General features: G+C 47.3%; 2 protein-coding genes across 4 annotated transcripts in view; both read right to left on the bottom strand.

Annotated features, from left to right (window-relative positions):
- The window catches only part of uba1 (ubiquitin-like modifier activating enzyme 1), a 48,174-nt gene extending 29,153 nt beyond the window's left edge, over positions 1 to 19,021 (bottom strand). Inside the window, exons 1-4 of one of the 3 annotated variants that reach the window (XM_080526797.1) lie at positions 18,906 to 19,021; positions 14,211 to 14,330; positions 13,624 to 13,682; positions 10,448 to 10,616 (exon numbers count right to left, since the gene is read on the bottom strand). In XM_080526797.1, the coding sequence (XP_080382923.1) occupies positions 10,448 to 10,616; positions 13,624 to 13,682; positions 14,211 to 14,330 (348 nt within the window). In that variant the 5' untranslated portion in view covers positions 18,906 to 19,021. Of the gene's footprint in view, positions 1 to 10,447; positions 10,617 to 13,623; positions 13,683 to 14,022; positions 14,048 to 14,210; positions 14,331 to 16,540; positions 16,627 to 18,905 lie in introns of those variants that run through there. The other 2 variants (XM_080526798.1, XM_080526799.1) reach the window with 2 other exon arrangements.
- Positions 19,022 to 25,303: 6,282 nt separating this feature from the next.
- Positions 25,304 to 27,500, bottom strand: part of camkvl (CaM kinase-like vesicle-associated, like) — a gene marked incomplete at its 3' end in the record, with an annotated part of 34,541 nt that continues 32,344 nt past the window's right edge. The window contains exons 10-11 of the mRNA XM_080527494.1: positions 27,015 to 27,137; positions 25,304 to 26,392 (exon numbers count right to left, since the gene is read on the bottom strand). Coding sequence (XP_080383620.1) covers positions 25,304 to 26,392; positions 27,015 to 27,137 — 1,212 coding nt within the window. The remainder of the gene's footprint in view (positions 26,393 to 27,014; positions 27,138 to 27,500) is intronic.

Below are 27,500 nucleotides of genomic sequence, written 5' to 3'. Positions count from 1 at the left end.
AGAGAGGACAGGTGTTACCGGGCAGAACTTTTGCTGGACTTTCTGCTGCGGATCTTAACTGCAGAGCTGCTACTGCCAGCCCTGTCTCTGCACGTTGAGTTTGCGTTCGATAATAATAATAATAAAAACGTTTTATTTGTATAGCACCTTTCCTGCAAACGCTGTTTGTTACAATCATTATATAATCATACTTTTATTATTTAGTAATTTAAAGGCAATATTAAAAAGATGGGTTTTCAGTCTTGACTTGAACATATGTGCTGAGGTTGCATCCCTAATGTAAACTGGCAGTGAGACACAATCTGGAGCATAAAATGAGAATGCAGCCTCACAAAATCTCTTCTTTTGTACATGTGGTACACAGAGAAAACCAGCGTCAGAACACCTGAGAGCTCTATTGGGCTGATATGGTAGCAAAGGTCTTTCAGATATTCTGGTGCTGTGCCCGTGAGAGTTTTATAAACAAGCAGAAGGATCTTGAAATCTATTCTGAACTTAACAGGAAGCCAGTGTAGAGTCTCTAAAATAGGAGTTATATGAGCTCGTCTGCTTGTTTTGGTTAATGGCCATCAATAATATAATGTATCGTTTCACCTGGGCTGTATGGCTGCTCTAACCTGTTAACATGGGCTGTATGGCCGCTCTAACCTGTTAACATGGGCTGTATGGCTGCTCTAACCTGTTAACATGGGCTGTATGGCTGCTCTAACCTGTTAACATGGGCTGTATGGCTGCTCTAACCTGTTAACATGGGCTGTATGGCTGCTCTAACCTGTTAACATGGACTGTATGGCTGCTCTAACCTGTTAACATGGGCTGTATGGCTGCTCTAACCTGTTAACATGGGCTGTATGGCTGCTCTAACCTGTTAACATGGGCTGTGTGGCTGCTCTAACCTGTTAACTTGGACTGTATGGCTGCTCTAACCTGTTAACATGGACTGTATGGCTGCTCTAACCTGTTAACATGGACTGTATGGCTGCTCTAACCTGTTAACATGGACTGTATGGCTGCTCTAACCTGTTAACATGGACTGTATGGCTGCTCTAACCTGTTAACATGGGCTGTATGGCTGCTCTAACCTGTTAACATGGGCTGTGTGGCTGCTCTAACCTGTTAACATGGACTGTATGGCTGCTCTAACCTGTTAACATGGACTGTATGGCTGCTCTAACCTGTTAACATGGACTGTATGGCTGCTCTAACCTGTTAACATGGACTGTATGGCTGCTCTAACCTGTTAACATGGACTGTATGGCTGCTCTAACCTGTTAACATGGGCTGTATGGCTGCTCTAACCTGTTAACATGGGCTGTGTGGCTGCTCTAACCTGTTAACATGGACTGTATGGCTGCTCTAACCTGTTAACATGGACTGTATGGCTGCTCTAACCTGTTAACATGGGCTGTATGGCTGCTCTAACCTGTTAACATGGACTGTATGGCTGCTCTAACCTGTTAACATGGACTGTATGGCTGCTCTAACCTGTTAACATGGACTGTATGGCTGCTCTAACCTGTTAACATGGGCGCCTAAATGAAATTCACACGCGCCGCTGAGGTAGCGTGAGGTTGACGGTTGACGTATAATTGTAGCCCAGAGACAGTGGAGGTAACGGACCCAGAGCTGAGCCCTGCTGGTCTCCTAGGTGACTCTCACGCCAGGCCTTCGGCTGGCTGGACCACGGTCCTTTAGCCAAAGTGCTGCTGACACATCAGTGTGCTGAGCCTCCGCAGTATTACTGTCACACCAACAGCCCTGTCATGCTTCACATTCACATCTCTGACATTTAGCAGACGCCTTCTACAAAGCCTACAAAGCCACTTACAACAAATAATAATAACCTTTATTTGTATAGTGCTTTTCCTGCAAACGTTGCAGCTCAAAGTGCTCCAATCATTATTTAATTATTTAGTAATTTCAAGGCAATATTAAAAAGATGGGTTTTTAGTCTAGACTTGAGCATATGTACTGAGGTTGCATCCCTAATGTAAACTGGCAGTGAGACACAATCTGGGTGCATAAAATGAGAATGCAGCCTCACCCAATCTAAATACATTTGTCTAACTAAGTGAATCATCTATCCATCAGTCATCGCAAGAAAACAATTACGTCATGCTATGTCCAGAGGACATTGGCAGTTACAATGCTAGAAGAAGGAAGTAAGAAATAGGAATTACTTTTTTTTTTCTTTCTCCATGTTTACTGTATACATCAAGAGGGGTTGCTAGGACACGACATCATAGAGCTTCTGGTATCACCACTACCAAATCTAGAACATCATTGGGCTTCTAGTACCACCACTACCAGATCTAGAACATCATTGGGCTTCTAGTACCAGATCTAGAACATCGTAGGGCTTCTAGTACCAGATCTAGAACATCATAGGGCTTCTAGTACCAGATCTAGAACATCATAGGGCTTCTAGTACCAGATCTAGAACACCATAGGGCTTCTAGTACCAGATCTAGAACATCATAGGGCTTCTAGTACCAGATCTAGAACATCATAAGGGTTCTAGTACCAGATCTAGAACATCATAGGGCTTCTAGTACCAGATCTAGAACATCATAGGGGTTCTAGTACCAGATCTAGAACATCATAGGGCTTCTAGTACCAGATCTAGAACATCATAGGACTTCTAGTACCAGATCTAGAACATCATAGGTGTTCTAGTACCAGATCTAGAACATCATAGGGGTTCTAGTACCAGATCTAGAACATTATAGGGCTTCTAGTACCAGATCTAGAACATCATAGGGCTTCTAGTACCAGATCTAGAACAGCATAGGGCTTCTAGTACCAGATCTAGAACATCATAGGGCTTCTAGTACCAGATCTAGAACACCATAGGGCTTCTAGTACCAGATCTAGAACACCATAGGGCTTCTAGTACCAGATCTAGAACATCATAGGGCTTCTAGTACCAGATCTAGAACACCATAGGGCTTCTAGTACCAGATCTAGAACACCATAGGGCTTCTAGTCAGGGTTTCCGTTAGAAAAATTTGCCGCCGGACATCGTGTCCGGGAAGATTTCGATTTACCGGACAAACGTGAATTATTTCGGTCATCATATTAAAATATAATAAAAAAATAATAAATCTAAATCATATTTTTTTTTCTTAAAATCTAATATAGCTGTTTGTCGCGGTGATTACTGTTGTGTAGCGGCCTATATATGCCATTTAATGTCTATTTCTCATCCGATACGATTAGATGCGAGCTATATAATATATAATAATATAACATGATTCGCATGCGCGCTATGCCATTATGTCCAGCGCTGAACGGGCGCCTCACTGGGAACTGAACAGACAGCATCGATCAATGAACGGACTCCACATTACGTTAACTGAAGTTTGTTAAATTGTTTGGGATTAATGTGAGTTTTCTATTTTCTCTTTCCAGTTTTACCCTTTCTTTTTTTCTTCTTCAATAAAACAACGTCATTTCTATAACCAGGGGGGTGTTCCATCGACGTCGCTGGAGGAAAGTCTGGGCTTGTTTTGACAAGTCTCGCGAGATCTATCAAGATATGCCTGGATCTTTTTAAGAGTCTCGCGGGACTTGGCGAAGTAGGCCTAGGTTTTCCTTTGGCGACGTTGATGGAACACCCCCCAGGTCTCGCTGGTTGGGAAGGCATTTCGTTTAGCTGCCTGTCAAATCATACTTAGGGGATAGCCCTGTAAGCTCATACGGGTCTGTATGTCGTCCTGAAGACCGGCTGTTAGATCATATCGCTGAAGTTTGTCTCCATCTTAGTGTAAATGTTGTCCGTTTCGTTTGTTATCCTTGTTATTGTGCGATAAAGTTAAGGCTTTCCGCTTCGGGCCACCATTTTCAGCTGGGCACCGGACACACACACACTCGTGCACGCGCGGCACTGCCCGAGAGAGAAGGACCCGCCCCCTTTGGTTAGCCTATAGGCTGGCTGGAGGGGGCGGGTCCTTCTCTCTCGGGCAGTGTTGTGTGTGTGTGTTTGGTGCTCAGCTGAGAATGGTGGCCCGAAGCCAATTTGAATACAAAATGTGAACTTTAGCGAATTGTATTCAAATTGTGCTTAGAGGGAATTATTTTCACCGGACATTTTGTCCGACGAGTTTTCAATTTGTCGGACTTCAACAACTTTTACCGGACAAAGTCCGGGAATTACCGGTTAACGGAAACCCTGCTTCTAGTACCAGATCTAGAACACCATAGGGCTTCTAGTACCAGATCTAGAACAGCCAATGTGCAGGGAGTAACTACACTGTACACTATATTGTTACCTAGCAACACTCTTACAAGAAAACTGGGGTGTCGGCCTGTGTGTGTGTGTGTGTACACAGACTAGGGCTGCCCCTAACGACTATTTTTCTAACGATTAATCTAGCGATTATTTTCCCGATTAGTCTAACGGCTAATTTAACGGTTAGTCTAACAATCTTTTTTTTTTTTACTGTTCGATTAATGTATCACTTAATTTTCACCAAATAAATGTCAAAAACTTATCTTATTAACATTTCAGTATTTAGTCAATTATTCTTGTACAAATATATAAATTAGGCTTCTGCACTGCAGGGCAATATTCCACAACAAAAAATATCCGCTCTTTCTTACAGTCCAACATAAAATATAATATTTTAAAATATAAAAGTGCAAGTAATGCAGTAGGCAAGTTCAAGTCATTTTCAGGAGGAATACCAAAATAAATACCAACATAAAATCCTCTAATTAGTGCAATTCGAGTGAAATTCTAACCGGAATACCGTAACTATACCTCTCAGTAACAATAACGATCTCAGTAACAATATAACATTCTCCCCCTCTCTCTGCTCCCCACCCTCCCACGCTCCTCTCTCTCCCCCCTCCTCTCTCCCCCCGCCTGCCTCCTCTTCTCTCTCCTGCGCTCCTCTCTCCCCCTCACTCCTCTCTCCCCTTCTCTCTCTCCTCCTGCCTCCTCTTCTCTCTCCCCCTCCCCCGCACACCTCACTGCTATGTTTAGCCAACTTGAATGCCAACATGGCCATTTAGAAGTCTGTCCATCACCACAACACATAGCTAGCTAGTAGCTACATGGCTAGCTAACGTTACTCTCGCTGCTATGTTATGATTAGCTAAATTGATGCTAAGGTAGCATGCGAGCTACGAGCCAGATAACGTAGGTGCGAGCACCACAATGACAATAGGCTACCGTAGCTAAAAAAAGTCCTCCACACTGCTTTGCCTCCTGAAAATAAAAAAAGCACACATTTGTTATCATGTGTAGGCCCCTTAATTTCCACCTCACTGCTGTGTTTAGCCAACTTAAATGCCAACATGGCCATTTAGAAGTCTGTCCATCACCACAACACATAGCTAGCTAGTAGCTACATGGCTAGCTAACGTTACTCTCGCTGCTATGTTATGATTAGCTAAATTGATGCTAACGTAGCATGCGAGCTACGAGCTAGATAACTTAGGTGCGAGCACCACAATGACAATAGGCTACCGTAGCTAGCCAGCTACATAGCTAACGTTACTAACACCAGAAGACAAGACATACAAACTGTGGTGAGCTACATTGCTTGTGTAACATTTTTCACTCATACACGGCCGGAAAAGTGAACAGAAATACAACGGTGACTTACGGTGCTATCTTGCGGCTGTCTTCACAAAGAGCTCCAGGATGCTTTCGCTTCAAGTGCTCGTTCATTGCAGATGTAGGCCATTTCAATTTTGCACAGTTTACAGAGCACCACATTGTTTGGTTTTTGTATGAAGTACTCCCACACTTTGGACGATCGTGGGCGAGGTTTTTTAGCTGCCGGCTCTGCCCCCTCCATGTTTCCACTGGTCGCAGCCATGTTGTTTATTTGCGACGCACCGACGCACATTAAGCAAGTCGATGCGTCGTCCCAGCCCTAACACAGACAGAGGTATGCTGTGTATTGTGAAAATGATGATGACTGGTCATGTTATTTGATCTTTCTCTGCTAAGTCTTCCTCTAGCATCGTGACAGCCAGTGGCCCCTGACCCGAGCAGAGAGGACTTTTTCTTGCGATGTCTAATGGATAGATGATTCACTAACTTAGACAAATGTGACAGTCTGATCATTTGGTCCGCATGTCGGCAACCAATCAAAATGTTCGACTGACTTTTCTTTTGAAACACGGAACTACGTTTCAACGTTGTTGAGAATCACGACACAAACTCGCTAGTCAAGCCAAAACACTGCAACAATGTAATGGATTGGCTGAGTAATCCCCACTACTTTACATTGTTACCTAGTTAACTAGAACACTACTTTACATTGTTACCTAGTTAACTAGAACACTACTTTACATTGTTATCTAGTTAACTAGAACACTACTTTACATTGTTACCTAGTTAACTAGAACACTACTTTACATTGTCAGCAGGCTCACACAACAAGCTGCGTTAGTCGACTAGCGATGAGTCGTTCATTTTCAACAACGAGGAAATGTATTCACATGTTTCGAAAAGAAAAGTCAGTTCATTACATCACATCCCGACATGAGGACTGAAGCTTTAGAACGTGTCACATGTGTGTGTGTTGTAAGTCTCTGTAGATAAAGGCGTCTGCTAAATGCCAAACATGTCAAACGTAACTGCATGAGACGCTACTGACACACTACCACACGAGACTCACTGAAACACGAGACTCACTGACACACTCCAACACCAGACTCACTGACACACTCCAACACCAGACTCACTGACACACTACCACACCAGACTCACTGACACACTCCCACACCAGACTCACTGACACACTCCAACACCAGACTCACTGACACACTACCACACCAGACTCACTGACACACTCCAACACCAGACTCACTGACACACTCCAACACCAGACTCACTGACACACTCCAACACCAGACTCACTGACACACTACCACACCAGACTCACTGACACACTCCAACACCAGACTCACTGACACACCAACACCAGACTCACTGACACACTACCACACCAGACTCACTGACACACTACCACACCAGACTCACTGACACACTCCAAAACCAGACTCACTGACACACTACCACACCAGACTCACTGACACACTCCAACACCAGACTCACTGACACACGACCACACCAGACTCACTGACACACTACCACACTCCAACACCAGACTCACTGACACACTACCACACCAGACTCACTGACACACTCCAACACCAGACTCACTGACACACTACCACACCAGACTCACTGACACACTCCAACACCAGACTCACTGACACACTACCACACCAGACTCACTGACACACTATCACACCAGACTCACTGACACACTACCACACCAGACTCACTGACACACTCCAACACCAGACTCACTGACACACTCCAACACCAGACTCACTGACACACTACCACACCAGACTCACTGACACACTCCAACACCAGACTCACTGACACACTACCACACCAGACTCACTGACACACTATCACACCAGACTCACTGACACACTACCACACCAGACTCACTGACACACTACCACACCAGACTCACTGACACACTACCACACCAGACTCACTGACACACCAGACTCACTGACACACCAACACCAGACTCACTGACACACTACCACACCAGACTCACTGACACACTACCACACCAGACTCACTCCAACACCAGACTCACTGACACACTACCACACCAGACTCACTGACACACTACCACACCAGACTCACTGACACACTACCACACCAGACTCACTGACACACTACAACACCAGACTCACTGACACACTCCCACACCAGACTCACTGACTCACTCCAACACCAGACTCACTGACACACTACCACACCAGACTCACTGACACACTCCAACACCAGACACACTCCAACACCAGACTCACTGACACACTACCACACCAGACTCACTGACACACTCCAACACCAGACTCACTGACACACTACCACACCAGACTCACTGACACACTACAACACCAGACTCACTGACACACTACCACACCAGACTCACTGACACACTCCAACACCAGACTCACTGACACACTACCACACCAGACTCACTGACACACTACCACACCAGACTCACTGACACACTCCAACACCAGACTCACTGACACACTCCAACACCAGACTCACTGACACACTCCAACACCAGACTCACTGACACACTCCAACACCAGACTTGTGAAGTCAACCCTAACCGTCGACTGAGAAACACATCAGACGAAAACACTGACGATGATGATGATGCATCATTATGACTGGAGAGGTCACAGCTGAGCTTCTCCAGAACTCTCTCTCTCTCTGACGCACACACACTCTCTCTCTCACAGAGACACACTAGGGCTGCACGATTTGGGGTTGAATTGCGATTTTTCTGACAGATATTGCGATTTAATTTGCGTTTATTTATTTTTTAAAGAAGTTTTTGTAAAGTGCAGCCATATCTCCGGCTAGGAAGGTCGTATCAACGTGCAGTTTGTTTGTACGTCTTCAGGGGACTTAGGAGCACAAATTGGCTCCCATCTCTAGCAGCCCCACAGCCCGAGTTACGAGTGAAAGAACTACATGAAACTTACGTTGGGTTGCTTTAAAGTCAAGCTTCAGTTTAAGATTCACTGTGTAATAGATTTAAAACATGTGATGGAGCATTACTAACCTGACTCAGATGGTATGTTTCACACAACCATCTAGGAAAGCTCCATTGGAAGCCGTTTGGAAAAGGGCAGGTACTTTCAAAAATACTTGGCATTGGATGAATCTGTCTATGACTATCACCTTCTATCATGGGCTAATTTCAGAGAGCATTACCACATGATACCATCAAACTGTTAACTGCTCTAATTCTAATGCAAGGATGAGAACTTAAAAGATATTAATTGGAACATATTTATTTTATGGGTTTTTTAAACAGCTGTGATTTTCTTTCTCTCAACAAGTGTCCAAATGTTTTAACAATTCCAATATGAAAATAAAATGGACCTTTCTACAAACAAAGTTATTCAATTATGGCCCAGGAGCAGCATCTAAATATTGCACATACTGCAATCAAGTTAAATAAAGTGATAATAAAAATGTCCAGTAAAGAATAATAGGTCCTTTCTGTAAACATTGAAATAGATAAAGCAGGAAAGTATACCGTTTGCAAGCAACTTTTCAACTCAAAGTCGTAATGTATGAAGCACGGTGAGACTGAGATACGGCTCGGTCGTCCTGCCAGACAGATCGGTTGTTGTTGCATAGTACTCAAAAATGTTCAGCTCCATCTCAAGTATCTTCCTACATTCCGCATACGTTTCTGGGATGGCCGCATGACTAAAGTACGTGCGGGAGGGAACCGCATATCTTTTATCCAGCGTTTTTTATTTTCATTGCTCACAGTGTTAATAGACACCATGTCTTTAGCAGAGGTAGTGCGTGATGTAATTGGTTATTTCACGGTGCCTTCGTGAGCCCTTTTCATACGGCGTAACAGCCGCAAACGACTCTAAATCACTAGGTTGCTTAACATTAGACTGGGCTACGGGACTTTCACTTAACTCTCCGTTTCTGACCGTACACTCGTCATAGAGCTGCCTGTGATACTTTTTCAAGTGCTGATACAGTTGAGGTTTGTGGTGTTGCCTCTGGATGTAGCGATTGTTCCACGACAGGTTGTGCGCAACACCTGCTGTTGTTGCACATCTGTCGTCCTAAACCCGAAATACTTCCGTACAACAGAAGTGCTGTTTTTGAAGCGATTTATCCACACCATTAATGTGGTTTTCCCATTGAAAGGTGGGCAAGATGGAAATCTATGTTTATTTTTTTACTAATCTTACTATCCTTGTATCTATTTTCAGTTTTTTTTGTTGTTGTTTGTTTTGTTTTTGTCTTGTGCGCTTGTATGTGCTATCCTACCTTTCTGCCCGATGGATATGATTTTGTTTGTGGTTTCTTTTCTCCATGTGACATGCATTAAGTGTCCCTTGATGTTTATTTGAAACATAGATATTGACGGGAGTGGAACTATGTACAAGCCTTCTGGGCTTCGTTTCCTCCTTGCACAATCCCTTGTGTGCTAAATAAATAAACTAAACTAAACTAAACTAATGTTGCTAGCTACTGAAACGTCTTCACAGATTCACACGTGGGCGTTTCACGTGCAGTGTTGTTGTTGTTGGACGTGTGCGTTCATTGACGTTGAATCCGACGTGCTGTATAACGTATCCCAAATCGCAGGCTTTGCGATTTGCTAATCGCATCATCTCAAATCGCGATTTCGATTTAAAATCGATTAATCGTGCAGCCCTAAGACACACACACACACACACTCTCTCTCTCTCTCTCTGACACACACATACTCTCTCTCTCTCTCAGACACACACTCTCTCTCAGACACGTGCACACACACACACACACACACACACACACACACACACTCACTCTCTCTCAGAGACACAAACACACACCCCCCCCCCACCAAGACACACTCACCTGTGAGGAGAGGTCCCTCCACTCGGCCACGCCCTGGTCGTGCAGTGTGACGCTCTTCACCCCCCCCAGGATGACGTTCTTGGCGATCTCCACGCCAAGCCCCCGCAGGCCGGACACCAGCACGCTGCTGCTCTGCATGCGCTTCATCGCATCGTGGCCGAGCACGTAGCTGCAGGAGGAGGAGGAGCAGGTCAGAACACGCAAGGAGTGTTGGGATGGAGCAATTGGGAGCAATCTGGGGTTCAGTGTCTTGCCCAAGGACACCACGACATGTGGCCAGCCGGGGCTCGAACCGCCGATCCGGCAACCTTGCAATCATTAGACGCCGGCTCTACCTCCTGAGACACAGCCGCAGCAGACATCTTCTGATCGGGATGAGAACCGTGCCATGTAGGGGCGGCTGTGGCTCAGGAGGTAGAACCGGCGTCTAATGATCGCAAGGTCGGCGGTTCGAACCCCGGCTGGCCACGTGAGCGGGCCGGCGCCTTGCATGGTAGCTTGCCACCATTGGTGTGTGAATGTGTGTGTGAATGGGTGAATGAGAGGCAGTTGTAAAGCGCTTTGGAATAAGGTGCTACAGTGTTTCCTCCAGGAATTTTTACAATGGTGGCGGGTAGCGTTGATTTTTTCTGCGTGCACGCGCATGAAACGCGCACGCGCGCTCAAAACAACGACGTAATTTCAGCCAAAACTCGAGGATGGCCCAAAAAAATAAAATGTTTTCCCGTACTTCTCCCGTGTGTCTCTTATTGTCTGTGTCTGCATGTTTTTCCAGCATGTAATTCCGTTGTCAATAAAAAATTCGTCTCCCCTTCTTTTCATTATCATTATGGAGGCTTTATGGTTGTTGTAACTATTATGGGAAGCGGTTGACACAGTAGCCGCTTTTCGTGTACGCTGCAGTGGATCCCTTCACAACGCAGAAGAAAGAGGAGAGAGAAAACATTGTCAATGTGCAGGGAAGAATCATGTATCAGCAGGGTTCAACAGTAACGCTTGCCTGGGGCAAGTAAAAAAATTCGCCGGGTTTGTTTGCGCGAGCCCGAAGACGCTGCTGGATCCTGGATCTGTTTACCTGTGTGCAGGAAGAAAAACAGACGGAGCAGGCGCCAGACCAGACTAGATGATTGTGGAGTGAAGAGATTATTAAAGCGTACGCGATGCGACGGGTGATCGACAAGCACGTACACTTTCATAATATCTTCACTCCACGATCATCTAGTCTGGTCTGGCGCCTGCTCCGTGTTCTTCCTGCACACCGATGCACAGATCCAGGATCCAGCACCGTCGTCGCGCATATTGTAACATTTGAAGTAGTTTGTAGACTACACGCAGCCTAGATGTATTCGACCAATCACAAAACAGTTTTGCAAGCGCGTCGCTTCGCGCTTGTGGGTGTGTCTAGCGCTGTGAAGGTCTGAAAAGCGGCCTAAATTTTTTTTTTTTTTGAGAAATCTGAATGGTGGCGGAGGAAATTCCATCGTGGCGGCCCGCCACGATGAAATGCATGTAGAGGAAACACTGTGCTATATAAGTAATATATACCGTATATATATATATATATAAGTCAGTCCATTATATTAGGAATGCTGTTGCTACTTCTGTTGAGTTCTACATTAAACAAATAAAAACCTGCTCACATAGAGGACATCCAGTCTTAAAGACACAGGCCTGTCATTTGCGCAACAATGTTTGTGAAATACCAGTGTGGTCAGCTCAATGCTGATGGCTGCATCAATCGTAGACAGTCTTTCTAATCAACTGTTGGTATTGAGAAACCCTTGAGACCAGCTCAGCGGCCTTGAGGTTAGAGTGTCCGCCCTGAGATCGGGAGGTTGTGAGTTCGATCCCCGGCCAAGTCGTACCAAAGACATTACAAATTATTTGGTGGAGAACCCAGACACTTAAGCAGCATGGTGGAAGCTACAGCTATTTGTCAGAATGTCTCATCCACAACAAACTGTTGTCAGCAGGGGCAAGGGGGAGGCTGTGGCGCAGGAGGTAGAGCCCGCGTCTAATGATCGCATGGTCGGTGGTTCGAACCCCGGCTGGCCACATGTCGAGGTGTCTTTGGGCAAGACACTGAACCGCAAATTGCTCCCAATGAGCGGGCCGGCGCCTTGCAGGGTAGCATGGCCGCTGTTGGTGTGTGAATGTGTGTGTGTGAACGGGTGAATGAGAGGCCGTTGTAAAGCTCTTTGGAATAAGGCGCTATATAAGTCAGTCCATTCAAGCAACATTTCTGAAATAAATCTAAATATAGAGCTTTATGCCTGAACTTTAAGGCATCTCTTTAAACGGTTCTAACCTTTCAGTAGAAAGGGATGAGAACAGAGTGTGTTAGAGAGGAGGTGTGTCCAGATGGGGGGTGAGGTCAGCGCGGGGTAACAAGCACACAGGAGCCATGTGGGTATTGGGTCACCAGCGGCCCGTACGGCCACACATTCACACTGTGTTACATCTCAGACGATTAGGATCAGATTAAATCCACCGCTGTCCTCCATCTTATCCTCCTATCTGGCAGCAGGAGGCCTTTAAAGACACTTCACCTGGCAGAACCAGAACACACCATCTGTAAGGTTGTTTTATGCTAACTGGTGTTTAGGGTGAGCTCCTTATTTCAGGGTTCCTACAAGTTTCAACAAGTCAAATTTAAGACCTTTTTAGGACCTCTTTGAATATAATTGTTTTCCTATTCGCGGCACCATTTGTCATCCTTGAGGTGATGAAATTAGGGATTTTACTGCCATACAGACAAAAAAGGAAGCGAATTGGAATTTGTTTGGTTCCAGCTTGATTCATTTCCGCATAAATAGATTTTTTTTTTTAAATAAATTCCTTGCAGGATCTAATTTTTTTAAGACCTAGAACCTCATTTTTAAACCGAATAACTGAAATTCGAGACCTTTTTAGGCCTTATAAACTTGATTGTTGGATTTTAGACTTTAAGACTTTTTAAGACCAGCAGAACCCAGCAGAACCAACAGAAGACCAGCAGAACCAACAGAACCCTGTTATTTCGTTATTTGAGGTGATACTAAAACATTTTTGGAGGCCACTAATAGTTCTGGTTTGGGAGTGTTGGTGCTACTAAGTGAAAAAGATAGAGTTTAGCTGTGTGTGTGTGTGTGTGTGTGTGTGTGTGATGCCTGGGAGCATAGTGAAACAGGACTTACAGCTGTCTGGAGTAGAGGCCTTCATCAATCTCAGCATCATTGCCATTCTTAGCCATGCCCTGGGGAGAGACAGCAGGTTACACACCAGCACAGGAACACGGTGTGTGTGTGTGTGTGTGTGTGTATAAAACATGCCAGCATAGGAAAACACTGTGTGTGTGTCTGTAAAACATGCCAGCATATGAGGCGTGTGTGTGTGTGTGTGTGTGAGCCTCACGTTGGTGGGTAGGTGTGTGTGTGTGTGTGTGTCTCACGTTGGTGTCTGTGTGTGTGTCTCACGTTGGCGGGTGTGTGTGTATGTGTGTCTCAGGTTGGCGGGTGTGTGTGTGTGTGTCTCACGTTGGCGGGTGTGTGTGTGTGTGTGTGTCTCAGGTTGGCGGGTGAGGGTGAGACACCTACGTTGGCGGGTGTGTGAGACAGCTGGGTTGTGAGGGTGAGACACCTACGTTGGCGGGTGTGTGAGACAGCTGGGTTGTGAGGGTGAGACACCTACGTTGGCGGGTGTGTGAGACAGCTGGGTTGTGAGGGTGAGACACCTACGTTGGCGGGTGTGTGAGACAGCTGGGTTGTGAGGGTGAGACACCTACGTTGGCGGGTGTGTGAGACAGCTGGGTTGTGAGGGAGTTTGATGAGGAAGAGCAGTTGGACCCCGGCTTCGTCTCTGATCCGGACACGCGTCGCTTCTTGGACTGCGGCGAGCTGGACATCTACGGGACACAAACACACACATCTGTGAGTAGAGGACACCTACACAACAAACACACACGCTTAGCTGGACATCTACGGGACACACACACACACGTGAGGAGAGGACATCTACACAACAAACACACACGGTTAGCTGGACATCTACAGGACACACATTTTAGTATCTTAATTTGCGTTCACATTTTACAATACAATTCTTGAACACACACACACACACACACCTGTGAGCTGGACATCTATGCAGCAAACACACTCCAAACACATATCTCCAACCACTGCCAAAACGAACCAACGAACACACACACACACACAGATCTGGTAGAGATCGAAGCGAACAGCGGACGTCTGATTGCGAGGACAGACGGGTCCACTTCAGCACTGGACAGCTCCCGACACTGTCCACGTTCAAAAGCACTCGACCTCCTCGAGCTAACACACACACACAACTGCATAGCTGTTCGACGTCCGTGATCAAATTTGGAAATAATTTCAGCTCAATGACCCTAACAACTGCCTGGGAGCAGAGCCAGTCAGATGGAATCCAGACTCTTTATCGCTGCAATCATGGCGAGCGCGTAGCCGTGGGAAGGTTATTGCCTTGGACTTCTTAAACGACTAAAAAAAGAGAACATACATACTGCATAATGCATTTAAATCGCATTTAGAAAATATGGAAGTAGCCAGGCGTGTTGTGACTGCATTAACCGTTTTTTCTTTTTTTGTGGTCCAACCACTATCTATCTAACAGTTCACACCAGGCCAAACACAATTCCTCCTAGGAAACGTTATCCAATCCTATTCATCCGCAGCTCAGACTGGATCTCTGGGTTAGGGAGCAGCAGGGTTGGCAGCACGCCAAAGCACAAAATCTGGTCAGAAAAACCTCCGAACTGAGACGTGCTTGGGGAGAAAGAAAAAAGAAAAAAAAGGCCATGAATAGGAGCATTATCAGTGTCCTTTCAGACGCATAGAGGGTCAGGGGCGGCTGTTTATGCGCCGGTATTGTTTCTGACATGGCACCTGCCCTGCCCCGTGTCGCTTCAACGGAAAGAGCTGAATCATTAAAACTTGACTGCAGTAAAGTGGTGCAACACTTAACGATGCCAGGGCCGCGGAGAGCACAGGGGAGGGTCCAGACCAGCGGTGTACAAACCCCATCCTAGCACGATCGCTACCGTTAGTAACTAGTGTTGAACCCACAAGGGTTTTAGGGCTTTGTAATAAGCGCTAATCTCAGTGTCTTTATATCTTTAACGCTTCGATAAAGACACCCGTCCCTCCCATAACATCGGTAGTAGTAGGCCGCATATTCTGGCTTCATGACAACCAGGCCAGCCGGTCCGGTAGAAACACCGCATCCACTGCGGACAGCTGGACAACCGGCTACGGCAGAGGCTCACACAGTGAAGGATGCTCCCGTTGTCACCCTGACATCACCACAGCTGGAGAGAACGAGGCAGGCGTTCAGCCCTCGGCACAGACACACAAGGAAATAGGAAATGTGTCGCTTCACGAGAGACAAAGCCAGCCTTGTCAAAACGTTATCACACGAAACGAAACCGAAAAATATCCCCAGTGACAATGACACAGCGATGCTTGGATGACCGATAAAAAAACATAAGCGAACGATTAAGTCAATTCCGGATTTCGAAAGACACTCATGGTGTATTATTATTATTATTATTATGATCTAGCTACCATGTAGCTTTCACGGGATTTTTTACACAACTTTGATTTGACATTTCACGAGTTAGACATCAACTATCAGCAAAACACCAAGAAGCCAAAGGTCTAAGTAGGTCGACTGGATCACTCAGACACACTGGGGACATCAATAACTTAACGTCAGAGGCCAACACACACACACACACACACACACCTACCTACACACACACACACACACACACACACACATACACACACACATACATACGAGTGTTTCCTGCGGCCTAGCTAGTGCGGAACCCCAGTTTCAGCTGTAGCAAGTAAGCTAGCTAGATAGCATAGTTGGTCTGCGGTAGACATTTGCTACATATGAATAGGATATGTATGAGATATATATAGGATATATACACGTTAGGACGAAGGCACCTGACACAAAACGAGGTCTAACATCCTATGGCCCATCTGTCTGTGTAAAGTAAACGCCAGGCTAGCCAGCTAGCCGCGGTTAGCATCCCACAGCCCATTGATGACTGACTGGTCTTACCAATAATCCTTCTCTGTCCCTTCTCAGTGCAAACCGCTCCTCTCGTTGTCTGGTGTCAATAGAAAAATGATGTTTGTAGTTCACAGCGTTTAGGAAAAAAAGAAACGTTAACCGGGGGGGTTGAGAAGGCGTGTGACTTGTAAGTGTCGAGTCACTATGTCGCGTGAGAGTTGGGTGAGTCGCTGTGGTACCGAGAAACCTGCTACTGGCTTCGCTGCTGCAGTCGGGAACAAAACCAAAATGGCAGCCGGGGGAGAAGGGGCGGTGACGTGATGACGCCAGGTGACGCAGAAGGGGGCGGCGACGGGGTGACGCTGGGGCTCAAAGCGTGTGATAGTGGCCTATCAGCACGCTTCTCACCCGCCGGATCACTTCGCCGATTGGCTAAGAGAGCGTCAAACTTGCGCTAGTCTCCGCCCACCTGTCAGGAAGGCGCACGCTGCCATGTTGAAACTGTACAACCACACGACTGAGGGAAGTCCCATGATGAAGTAACATCATAGCGAAGGGAGCAATCGATTGAATAATGTGGAAATATCAGACTGAGTTGTTAAGAGTTTGACGATTTATTTGACCCCCCCCGGCAAACTTTACGAGTGACACAACCGCATAGATTCATAGTGAGAAGCACGTAGGGCATTGGACGTCAGATGATCACCCAGGTCGAAACTTGAAGCCCGAATAACGTTTGTTCACACCATCGACAACACAAGAAAAGCTGTGAATCCACATCTTCATAACTTACAAAAACATGGATAGATACAGGCTATTGCCCACAGAAAAGGATGACATAATAAACTAGTGACACATCAATTCACAAATGATGAGGAACGCATTCAATGGTACGTCACGAGAGTAGACAAAAGAGAATCGTGACTAATGAGAGTATTTGAAATGCAAAGAAATCGGTTAATCGGTAAAAAAGAAGAAAAAAACGCAAATTGGTCCAGGAGCGACGTCCCTACCTGGCCGTGCTGTCACGTGCACGCGGAGGATATAAATAAACACATGATCGCATGGTTTCGCTGGTTATGAATGATGCACATCACCGGCTTACAGTGTGCAGTGCCACTGTGCATCCTGCAAACAATAGCCAGGCAGCGCGGGGGGGAGATCACGTGTCGAGGGGGACAGTATGGGGGGTTCGGGGGTTTGAGGGGTGCATCGGAGCATCCCTTGATCCCAGGAATTGAGGCAAATGAGTGATGGGGGAGGGGGGTGGATGGCAAACGACAAAGGCCCAAGTGGGCCGCGTATTCTGGGGAGGCGAAGAGGCCAGGGGGTACGGGTTAGGGGTCCGGGTCTCTGTCGCAGCACACTGACTCTGATGTTACAAAATCGCAGCAACCACTGAATCAATGTCCACCTAAAGCCAAGGGGCTCTCCATTAACTGTTGTTGCACAATCATCATCTCCCTGATCGTGGCATGTGCGACTCATCACTGGTCGCACTCCGCTGCCATGCAAAGAGCCATGCACCTTTAAGACAATCACATTACTGCCATGCACCTTTACTGCCATGCATCTTTAAGACATGGCTAAGTAAGTGTCCCTCGTCTCCATGATCCAGCTAGTATAGTAGTAGCCTAGCTCCTGTAGGTATTAAATATGGGTATATTATTCTATATAGCTGGAGGTATAGCTCCTATAACAAAGCTAACCAGAGCAGGCTGACAAGACCTACTCGTTTCAACTGAACCCAGTCTCTCTGTCTCTCTCTCTCTTGCCAGCGAGGTAACTACCTAGTTAGCTACCAAGTCACACAGCCACAGTCAACTTGACTGGAATGAAATGAAACGGTTCACTAAAATGCCAAGTTACCTTTAGGAACTTCTTCAACTGGTCAGATGGCTGCTAGCCAACTAGCCAACTAGCTCATAACGGTCTGATGGTAAAACAAAAGGCTGCCAACCACCAAACCACTAGACTCACACAATAACATGGGTCAATGTAGATTAACTGGTGGCAATTGTGGTTCGCGTAACAAACGTTACACTAACTAACTAGACTAGTTCACATGTATAGTTTTACACGCAGTTGAAAACTAACTAGGTAATCTTATTAGCTTATTAGCTCGCCAGCTACATTGGCTGCGTAGTTGTTAGCAACTAGCCAGAGGCTGCGTTCGTAAACTCGCTCTGAGAGCGCCGGAGCGCACACTGGGATCAACGTCACAAAGGGAGCAAGTCATCTGATTGGACCAGAGGCGTTCGATGCGTGCTGGTCGGAGTTCCAGAGCGAGTTTACGAACGCAGCCGTAAGAATTCCAAACCAACGACATTTCCAGCTAGCTAGGCTAGGCTAACCGTTTACCAAGTTACCATCATCATCAGCCACCGAGATAAGTAACGCAAAACTCACTCACCACATCCGATATTACTCGGGCCCGGTTCGTAGTATCAAAAACAGAAGAAAGCCTGGTAGGTAAAAAGCTCTGATGAGAACACTTGAACACTTAGTTTGGGAGATGTCAAAGTGGCGGGATCTGGGGTGACTTCTCGCGAGAGCTGGTCGGCTGCCTGCCCAGGGTACCAGGGTTAGGGTTTGACGGCTTGCCCGGGGTTTAGGCTGTTACCAGCATGTTCATATGAGGCTCCCGCATGTTCATATGAGGCTCCCTCCCACCAGTGGCGGCTGGTGATAAAAATGTTGGGTGGGGCACAGGTTATGGGGGCATGCTCCACGGGGAAGAATATCAACTTTAAAATCTGGATTTACAGTTGATTTTAGCATGAGAATATATATATAACTTGTATTAAAGGGCAAACTGCAAACACAACAAAAATCTAATGCACAACAACTGACAAATCAACTGGAATAGTCTTTGTTAGCAGAGTAGACCTAATGTTAACAGAAGATTGGCGGGGTGGGGGCCCCTGGGCTTGAGTCATTGTTCGGGCTCCTACCTACACCAAAAATGATAAGCTACAACTACACCAACCAGAACCTATGACCAGAAACACACGTATCCCAATGGAGTATGTTATTGGCATAAAGCACATGAAGAAAAAGCAAGGCCGTTCTGTGAGGACAACAGAAAAAACTTAGGAGTAGGCTATACTTGAATAGCAAGTGGTCCCTCAGCAGAGAGAGAGAGAAAGAAAGAAAGAGAGAGAGAGAATGCCATGTCAAACCTTAAAGGGTTCTTTTTTAGGGAAAGAAAGAAAGACTATTCATTTATTCATTTTGTTATATTCATAATATTTTTCCTTTAACATGAATCAATTAATTAAATTAAAGTAAAGTATACTGCCTTGAGCTGCTGGTCATCTTTTCTTTAACATGAACGAAAATTAAATTAAATTAAAGTGTACCTTTCTATTATCATACAATATTTTCTTGAACATGTAAACTCTATAATCATACAGTTGTCTTTCTATTAGTTGTCTCTGTCATACTGAACTGTTTGTTATCATCCTGAACTATCTCTATTGCTCACCTCACCTCAGTTCTGTCTCTATTGCTCTCCTCTCCTGTTGTCTGTCTCTCTGTTGCTGTCCTGTTGTCTGTCTCTCTGTTGCTGTCCTGTTGTCTGTCTCTCTGTTGCTGTCCTGTTGTCTGTCTCTCTGTTGTTGTCCTCTCCTGTTGTCTGTCTCTCTGTTGCTCTCCTCTCCTGTTGTCTGTCTCTCTGTTGCTCTCCTCTCCTGTTGTCTGTCTCTCTGTCCCCCATGTTCGCCTCAGTGCTGCTAGCGACACCCGACCCAGTGCTAACTGCTTCGTGTGGCTCTCACTCTCAACAACATTGGTCGTCGCAGCTGCATTATTTGCATTACTCCCTTTTTTTAACTTAGCTATATCAGGGCTCTCAAGTCTCACGCATTGGGCGTGAGACACACGCATTTCAACAGCCCACTAATGTGCGTCCGCTTAATTTTTGCAGCTTTCTCTTACGAATTTAGCCTAGTCCTGCGTGACTCAGTAATGTAAACTGGTGAGATGAAAACCTTGATTCCGCGGGAATAAAGTTGACTCAGGAATTAATTAAAACTGCCTCGATGTTTTGTGGGGGGGGGCCTCAGGATTTTTTATTTTATTTTATTTTTAGTTATTTTATTTTTTTGTATCCAATGATAGGTGGCCGTTGTGGCCCCCTAGTGGTAGTGGCCCTAGGCTGCAGCCTAGGTAAGCCTATGCGTTAATCCGCGCATGCTCAGGGCGCACTTTTGTGCGCCCCTACCGGGAAATAGGAGACAGCCAATTGGAGCGCTGCTACAGCTCACGTGTTAGCCAAAAGTATTATTACTGCCATAGCATCCCATTCGGCCGGCGTCCCGACTCCCTACCCTTGTATACAGTATATGTATTTTCACAGTGAATTTCACACATATTTTTATTGTATTGGAGGATTTTTAATGAATGCTGATAGGCGCCGACACAATATCAGCCGCATTTTATGAGTAAACAATGTTTATTTTTAAAAACGTACAAGTAGGAACTAGGAAGTGGGGGCACATTGGAAGGTGGGGGCGGCGCCCTAGCGCCCTCTATTGGCCAGCCGCCACTGGCTCCCACATGTTCATATGAGGCCCCCACATGTTCATATGAGGCTCCCACATGTTCATATGAGTCTCTCCCACATGGACTTCTGCTGCCGTTGAGAAGCAGACCAGCAACATGTGCACCGTGGAAGAACCACCAGTCCCACAAATGTGCATAGATAATATATACGTATATATATGTATATATATATATATACAGTATATATAGGTCATATATACGGAAATGTGGCTAATAAATAATAATTATAATAATAATAATAACTTTTATTTGTCGGATGTGTCGGAAAACATCATTGACATATACAAAGCAAGAGAAAATAAAATCTGAGACTTTTAATCAATACAAATCGGTGGATAAAGTAACATTTTCGATTCCAGTGTTATATTTGCCATAAAATGTTTGATGCAAATAAATAACAAAATATCGTAACACCCGCCCCCTACTCTTGGCAAACGGCTGATCCAGAAGTGTCCTCACGCAAAGCCAGCAGGTACTTGTAGTAAAAATGATGACGTGTAGTTATGAATGTGAATCATACACACCAATGATGTGACTCAACGAATCAACATGCCAATAACTGCAAAGTTCAAAATAAGTGAAAGATTTTGCTATTTGCCGTACTTGTTCAATTACTCTCACACATGGCCTACTTCCAATAAGATTAACATCTCAGAGCAATAATCAATCATTTTGTCCATTTGTCCATTTATTTACAGAACAGAAATATAAATGCAACATAATGAAATTATATGAAATATAAATGCAAGGCAGAGGAAATTCTACCTCTTTTGTCCCCTCAATGTGTGTGTGTGTGTGTGTCAATCAGAAATGACGAGCCACATCACAACCCTACAACCAGCTTAGTTCAAGACTTTTATTGAAAGAGGAGCAGCCAGAGCTGAAACAAGGACAGGAGACATGGCAGCGCAGGGGACAGGGACCAGAGACATGGCAGCACAGGGGACAGGGACCAGAGACCACCACATCAGAGAGAGACAGGGACCAGAGACCACCACGTCAGAGAGACACCAGACGTTACACACACCGGAGGGTAAGGGACAAATCAATATAGTATCATTCACATTACCAATCAAATTATCAACAGAATATGCCAAAAACAAACACTTTAAAAGCGTGTAAAATAGTGTTTAGGAGAAGAGGGGGGGTTTGGTAAAAGTGGGAGATGTGTTGTAAAACAGAGAACGTGTACATACATGGTCAGTGGGAGATGTGTTGTAAAACAGAGAACGTGTACATACATGGTCAGTGCATCTAAATATCAACATCACACACCTCTCCTGTCCTGAGGGACTCTCCCTCCATCAGTTTCCACACATACTCTTGAGTAACTGTCTGTGTGGTGAGTACTGTATGTGTGTGTGGTGAGTACTGTATGTGTGTGTGGTGAGTACTGTCTGTATGTGTGGTGAGTACTGTCTGTGTGTGGTGAGTACTGTATGTGTGTGTGGTGAGTACTGTATGTGTGTGTGGTGAGTACTGTCTGTATGTGTGGTGAGTACTGTCTGTCTGTGTGGTGAGTACTGTCTGTATGTGTGGTGAGTACTGTATGTATGTGTGGTGAGTACTGTATGTATGTGTGGTGAGTACTGTATGTGTGGTGAGTACTGTTTGTATGTGTGGTGAGTACTGTATGTGTATGTGTGGTGAGTACTGTATGTGTGTGTGGTGAGTACTGTCTGTATGTGTGGTGAGTACTGTATGTGTGTGTGGTGAGTACTGTATGTGTGTGTGGTGAGTACTGTCTGTATGTGTGGTGAGTACTGTCTGTCTGTGTGGTGAGTACTGTCTGTATGTGTGGTGAGTACTGTATGTATGTGTGGTGAGTACTGTATGTATGTGTGGTGAGTACTGTATGTGTGGTGAGTACTGTTTGTATGTGTGGTGAGTACTGTATGTGTATGTGTGGTGAGTACTGTATGTGTGTGTGGTGAGTACTGTCTGTATGTGTGGTGAGTACTGTCTGTCTGTGTGGTGAGTACTGTCTGTATGTGTGGTGAGTACTGTATGTGTGTGTGGTGAGTACTGTCTGTATGTGTGGTGAGTACTGTATGTGTGTGTGGTGAGTACTGTATGTGTGTGTGGTGAGTACTGTCTGTATGTGTGGTGAGTACTGTCTGTATGTGTGGTGAGTACTGTCTGTATGTGTGGTGAGTACTGTCTGTATGTGTGGTGAGTACTGTCTGTATGTGTGGTGAGTACTGTATGTATGTGTGGTGAGTACTGTATGTGTGGTGAGTACTGTTTGTATGTGTGGTGAGTACTGTATGTGTATGTGTGGTGAGTACTGTATGTGTGTGTGGTGAGTACTGTCTGTATGTGTGGTGAGTACTGTCTGTCTGTGTGGTGAGTACTGTCTGTATGTGTGGTGAGTACTGTATGTGTGTGTGGTGAGTACTGTATGTGTGTGTGGTGAGTACTGTCTGTATGTGTGGTGAGTACTGTCTGTGTGTGGTGAGTACTGTATGTGTGTGTGGTGAGTACTGTATGTGTGTGTGGTGAGTACTGTCTGTATGTGTGGTGAGTACTGTCTGTCTGTGTGGTGAGTACTGTCTGTATGTGTGGTGAGTACTGTATGTATGTGTGGTGAGTACTGTATGTATGTGTGGTGAGTACTGTATGTGTGGTGAGTACTGTTTGTATGTGTGGTGAGTACTGTATGTGTATGTGTGGTGAGTACTGTATGTGTGTGTGGTGAGTACTGTCTGTATGTGTGGTGAGTACTGTCTGTCTGTGTGGTGAGTACTGTCTGTATGTGTGGTGAGTACTGTATGTGTGTGTGGTGAGTACTGTATGTGTGTGTGGTGAGTACTGTATGTGTGTGTGGTGAGTACTGTCTGTATGTGTGGTGAGTACTGTATGTGTGTGTGGTGAGTACTGTATGTGTGTGTGGTGAGTACTGTCTGTATGTGTGGTGAGTACTGTATGTGTGTGTGGTGAGTACTGTATGTGTGTGTGGTGAGTACTGTCTGTATGTGTGGTGAGTACTGTCTGTATGTGTGGTGAGTACTGTCTGTATGTGTGGTGAGTACTGTCTGTATGTGTGGTGAGTACTGTCTGTATGTGTGGTGAGTACTGTATGTGTGTATGTGTGGTGAGTATGTATGTGTGGTGAGTACTGTATGCGTGGTGAGTACTGTATGTGTGTGGTGAGTACTGTATGTGTGGTGAGTACTGTATGTATGTGTGGTGAGTACTGTATGTGTATGTGTGGTGAGTACTGTCTGTGTATGTGTGGTGAGTACTGTATGTGTGTTGAGTACTGTATGTATGTGTGGTGAGTACTGTATGTGTATGTGTGGTGAGTACTGTATGTATGTGTGGTGAGTACAGTATGTGTGGTTGGGTCTCGCTCAATACTGTATTTCTACAGTGAAGAATGACGGCGAAATAAATGTTTAAAACCCCCACAAAAGTACCACAAAAGGGTGACTCGACTGGAAACCGATTTTGGTTTCGACAGGCAGACTCATAACAGGAAGGTGTCGGTCGGTAGGGACAGAGCGTGCGCGGGGGGGGGGGGGGGGGGGGTAGTTTATTTATTTACAGGCTCTTATGGGTGTCGGAGATTAACAGGACATCCTGCTTAAGTGAAAGTGTTGTACAAAAAGCTTAGCTGAGGCTATCGCTAACTGGGGAAGCTAACTTCTCAACTTCTGACCGATGTTGTTGTGGGATCCAAGCTATCATTTCAACGTTGATTCCCCCGTGTGTGTGTGTGTGTGTGTGTACACGGGAACATCTCACATTGTCTCACATTGTGAGTGTGTGTGCTGGTGTGTGTGTGTGGTGAGTGTGTGTAGCATAGAAGATATGAGTCAGTATTTTTAAAACTATAAATAAACCATTCTAGACTCTTCCAACTGGAAACAGGGAGGACCGTTCCTCACTTCAGTGTTAGCATGTCGTAATGATGTCGTAATGATGTCATAATGGAAGAACAGTGTTCTGTAGTCACATGGGCATGTGACCGCAGAGACCAATCGAATCGCTGATGACCCTGGCTGTCGTTGTTACCTCGTAGGGACGACAACACCACGTTTCCTGCTGTTGTTGTTGAAGTGGAGGAGTGTGTCAGAGGGATAGCTCAGGATCTCCCAGGAAGCAGCGAATGTCTCTAAACGCTCCTACGTTAAAACAGGTCTACCTCAGGTCAAAGGTTAAGAGTTAAGATGACCACACGTTGTGACTAGATCCTCCTAGCCCCGCCCCTCCTCCTCCTCCTCCTCCTCCTCCGCCTCCGCCTCATAGCCCGCCCCCTCCCAAACTGCCCCTCGGGGATTGACTGGACCGGAGGACCGGAGCTCCTCCCCCTCCTCCTTCTCCTCCTCCTCCTCCCCCCCTCCCCCCTCTTCCTCCCCCGTCTCCTCTCTCGTCTTGCTGCTCTCCGGAGGGTGGGGAGGGCGGGGGGTAGGAGGGGGGCGGGATGGTGAGGTGAGGGAGGGAGGGAGGCAGGGGAGGCCTGGGGGAGGTGGGGAGGGGCGGGGCGGTGCTGGAGGAGGTGGAGGTGGAGGTGGTGGAGGTGTGGGAGGTGTGGGAGGTGTGGGAGGAGCGGTGGCGTGCAGAGGGGGAGGCGTGCGTGCTCCGGGCGCTCCGGGGGGGCGACAGGGGCGCGGGGTGGGGGGGGGGACAGTCGCTGATCTGCTCCAGCAGCGAGGGCATGTCCCCCTCGATCCTCTCCAGCACGGCCGCCATCTGCTTCTCGATCTGCTCGATCACGCTGTCCATCTGCCAGTCCCCGCCCCTCCCCAGCCCCGCCCCCAGCCCCCCCACCCCCCCCAGGGGCTCCAGACCCGCCCCGTACATGCGCCCCCCCACCATGCTGGAGTACATGGAGCAGTAGGGCCCCCCATACACCCCCTCGGCCCCCCCCAGGGACCCCCCCATGGCCTCCTGGGTAAACGATGATGTGGCAGTGGCGGTGGAGTGGCGGCCTAAACCGGGGGAAGAGCCCCCCCCCCCCAACGTGTAGCACCCCTGGACGCTGGACGCCCCCACCCCCCCTCCCCCCCCCCTGGCCACGCTGAACTCTGACCCCTGCCTGTCCGTCCTGCGCTCCTCCCTGTCCCTCCCCCCGACGACGGGGGCGGGGCTGACGACGTCGCTCTGTAGCCCCACCCCCCCTAACCCCCCCGCCCCTAACCCCGCCGTCCCTAACCCCGCCCCTAACCCCCCCACCACCTCCACCCCTGCTCCGACCCCCACCGCCGCCAGGGGACCCACCGCGTCGCCTCGTACCCCCACGACCCCTACGACCCCCGTGACCCCTGTGACCCCTGTGACCCCTACGACCCCAACGACCCCCGCCGGCCTCTCGGCCACCGCCTCGGGGAGCTGGGTTTGACACCAGCTGCCGTCACTCATCATCTCCTGCCTCCTCTCCTCCTTCCTCTCCTCCTTCCTCTCCTCCTTTTCCTTCTCCTCCTTCTCCTTCTCCTGCACCGCTGGCCTCCTGTCAGAGGGGGGCGCTGTGGCTGTGGCTGTAGCTGCTGCAGTCACAGTGGAGGAGGAGGAACTCTGGGCTGCTGGGAGCTTGCTGGGGTCAGGGGTCACGGCCGGGGGGGGTGATGTTCTGGGCCCCCCCCCCCCCCGGGGCTGGTTTGTTGTTCTGCCCCAAAGCGGCGGCAGCGGTGGTGGCCATTTTCTTTTTCACCCCGCCCATGTCAGGCTCCTCCCCCGGAGGCTGTGATTGGCCGGGCTGGGAGGAGAGAGGCTCATGGGTAGCGGAAGGGGAGACGCCCACGGACGGACTGCGGGGGATCCTCCCTGTCGCCACGCTCGCCCTCCTCTCCTCCTCCTCCCCCTTCCTCACCCCTCCTCCTCCCTTCCTCTCCTCCTCCCTCTGCTCCTCCTCCCCTCCCGGGGGGTTGGCCTCCAGAGACACGCTGCCTGGTGTCGTCGTTGTCTCCCCCCCCTGGGTGTCCTCCCCCCCCCCTCCTCCTCCTTCTCCCTGGACCTCCCCCGCCTCCCCCCCTGCCTTCCCCCCCTGACCTTCGACCTTGGCCCCCCCCCCCTTCCCGTCAGACGTGGTCTCGGTGTTCCGCAGACGCTGCATGAAGGTCGTCACACGGATGGCTTTCTGTTGGAGAAAGAGAGAGAGAGAAAGAGGGAGGGAGAGAGAGAGGGTGGGACAGGGAGGGAGGGAGAGAGAGAGGGAGGGAGAGAGGGACAGAGGGAGGGGGGGAGTCAGGGAAGGAGATGGGGAGTGACGGAGGGAGGGAGAGGGGGACGGAGAGAGGGGTAGAGAGAGAGAGAGAGAGATAGAGGGAGAAAAGGAGAGGTAGGGGGGGGTCAATGTTAATATGTGTAAAAAAGAGTGAGACAGTTGATGTACACAGATTATCTGATCGCTGGGTGGAGCTTAGCTCTGACATCCCCCTGGGTGGAGGGTCTTAACACTAAAACAGCCGTGCCTTTGCCTTTTTTACCTACTAAAATAGCC

The sequence above is a fragment of the Nansenia antarctica genome, assembly GCF_963989245.1.
Source record: "Nansenia antarctica genome assembly, chromosome: 3".
NCBI classification, from domain to species: Eukaryota; Metazoa; Chordata; class Actinopteri; order Argentiniformes; family Microstomatidae; genus Nansenia; species Nansenia antarctica.
Note: the sequence above shows the minus strand (reverse complement) of the source record. Positions and strands in the feature narration are given on the sequence as shown.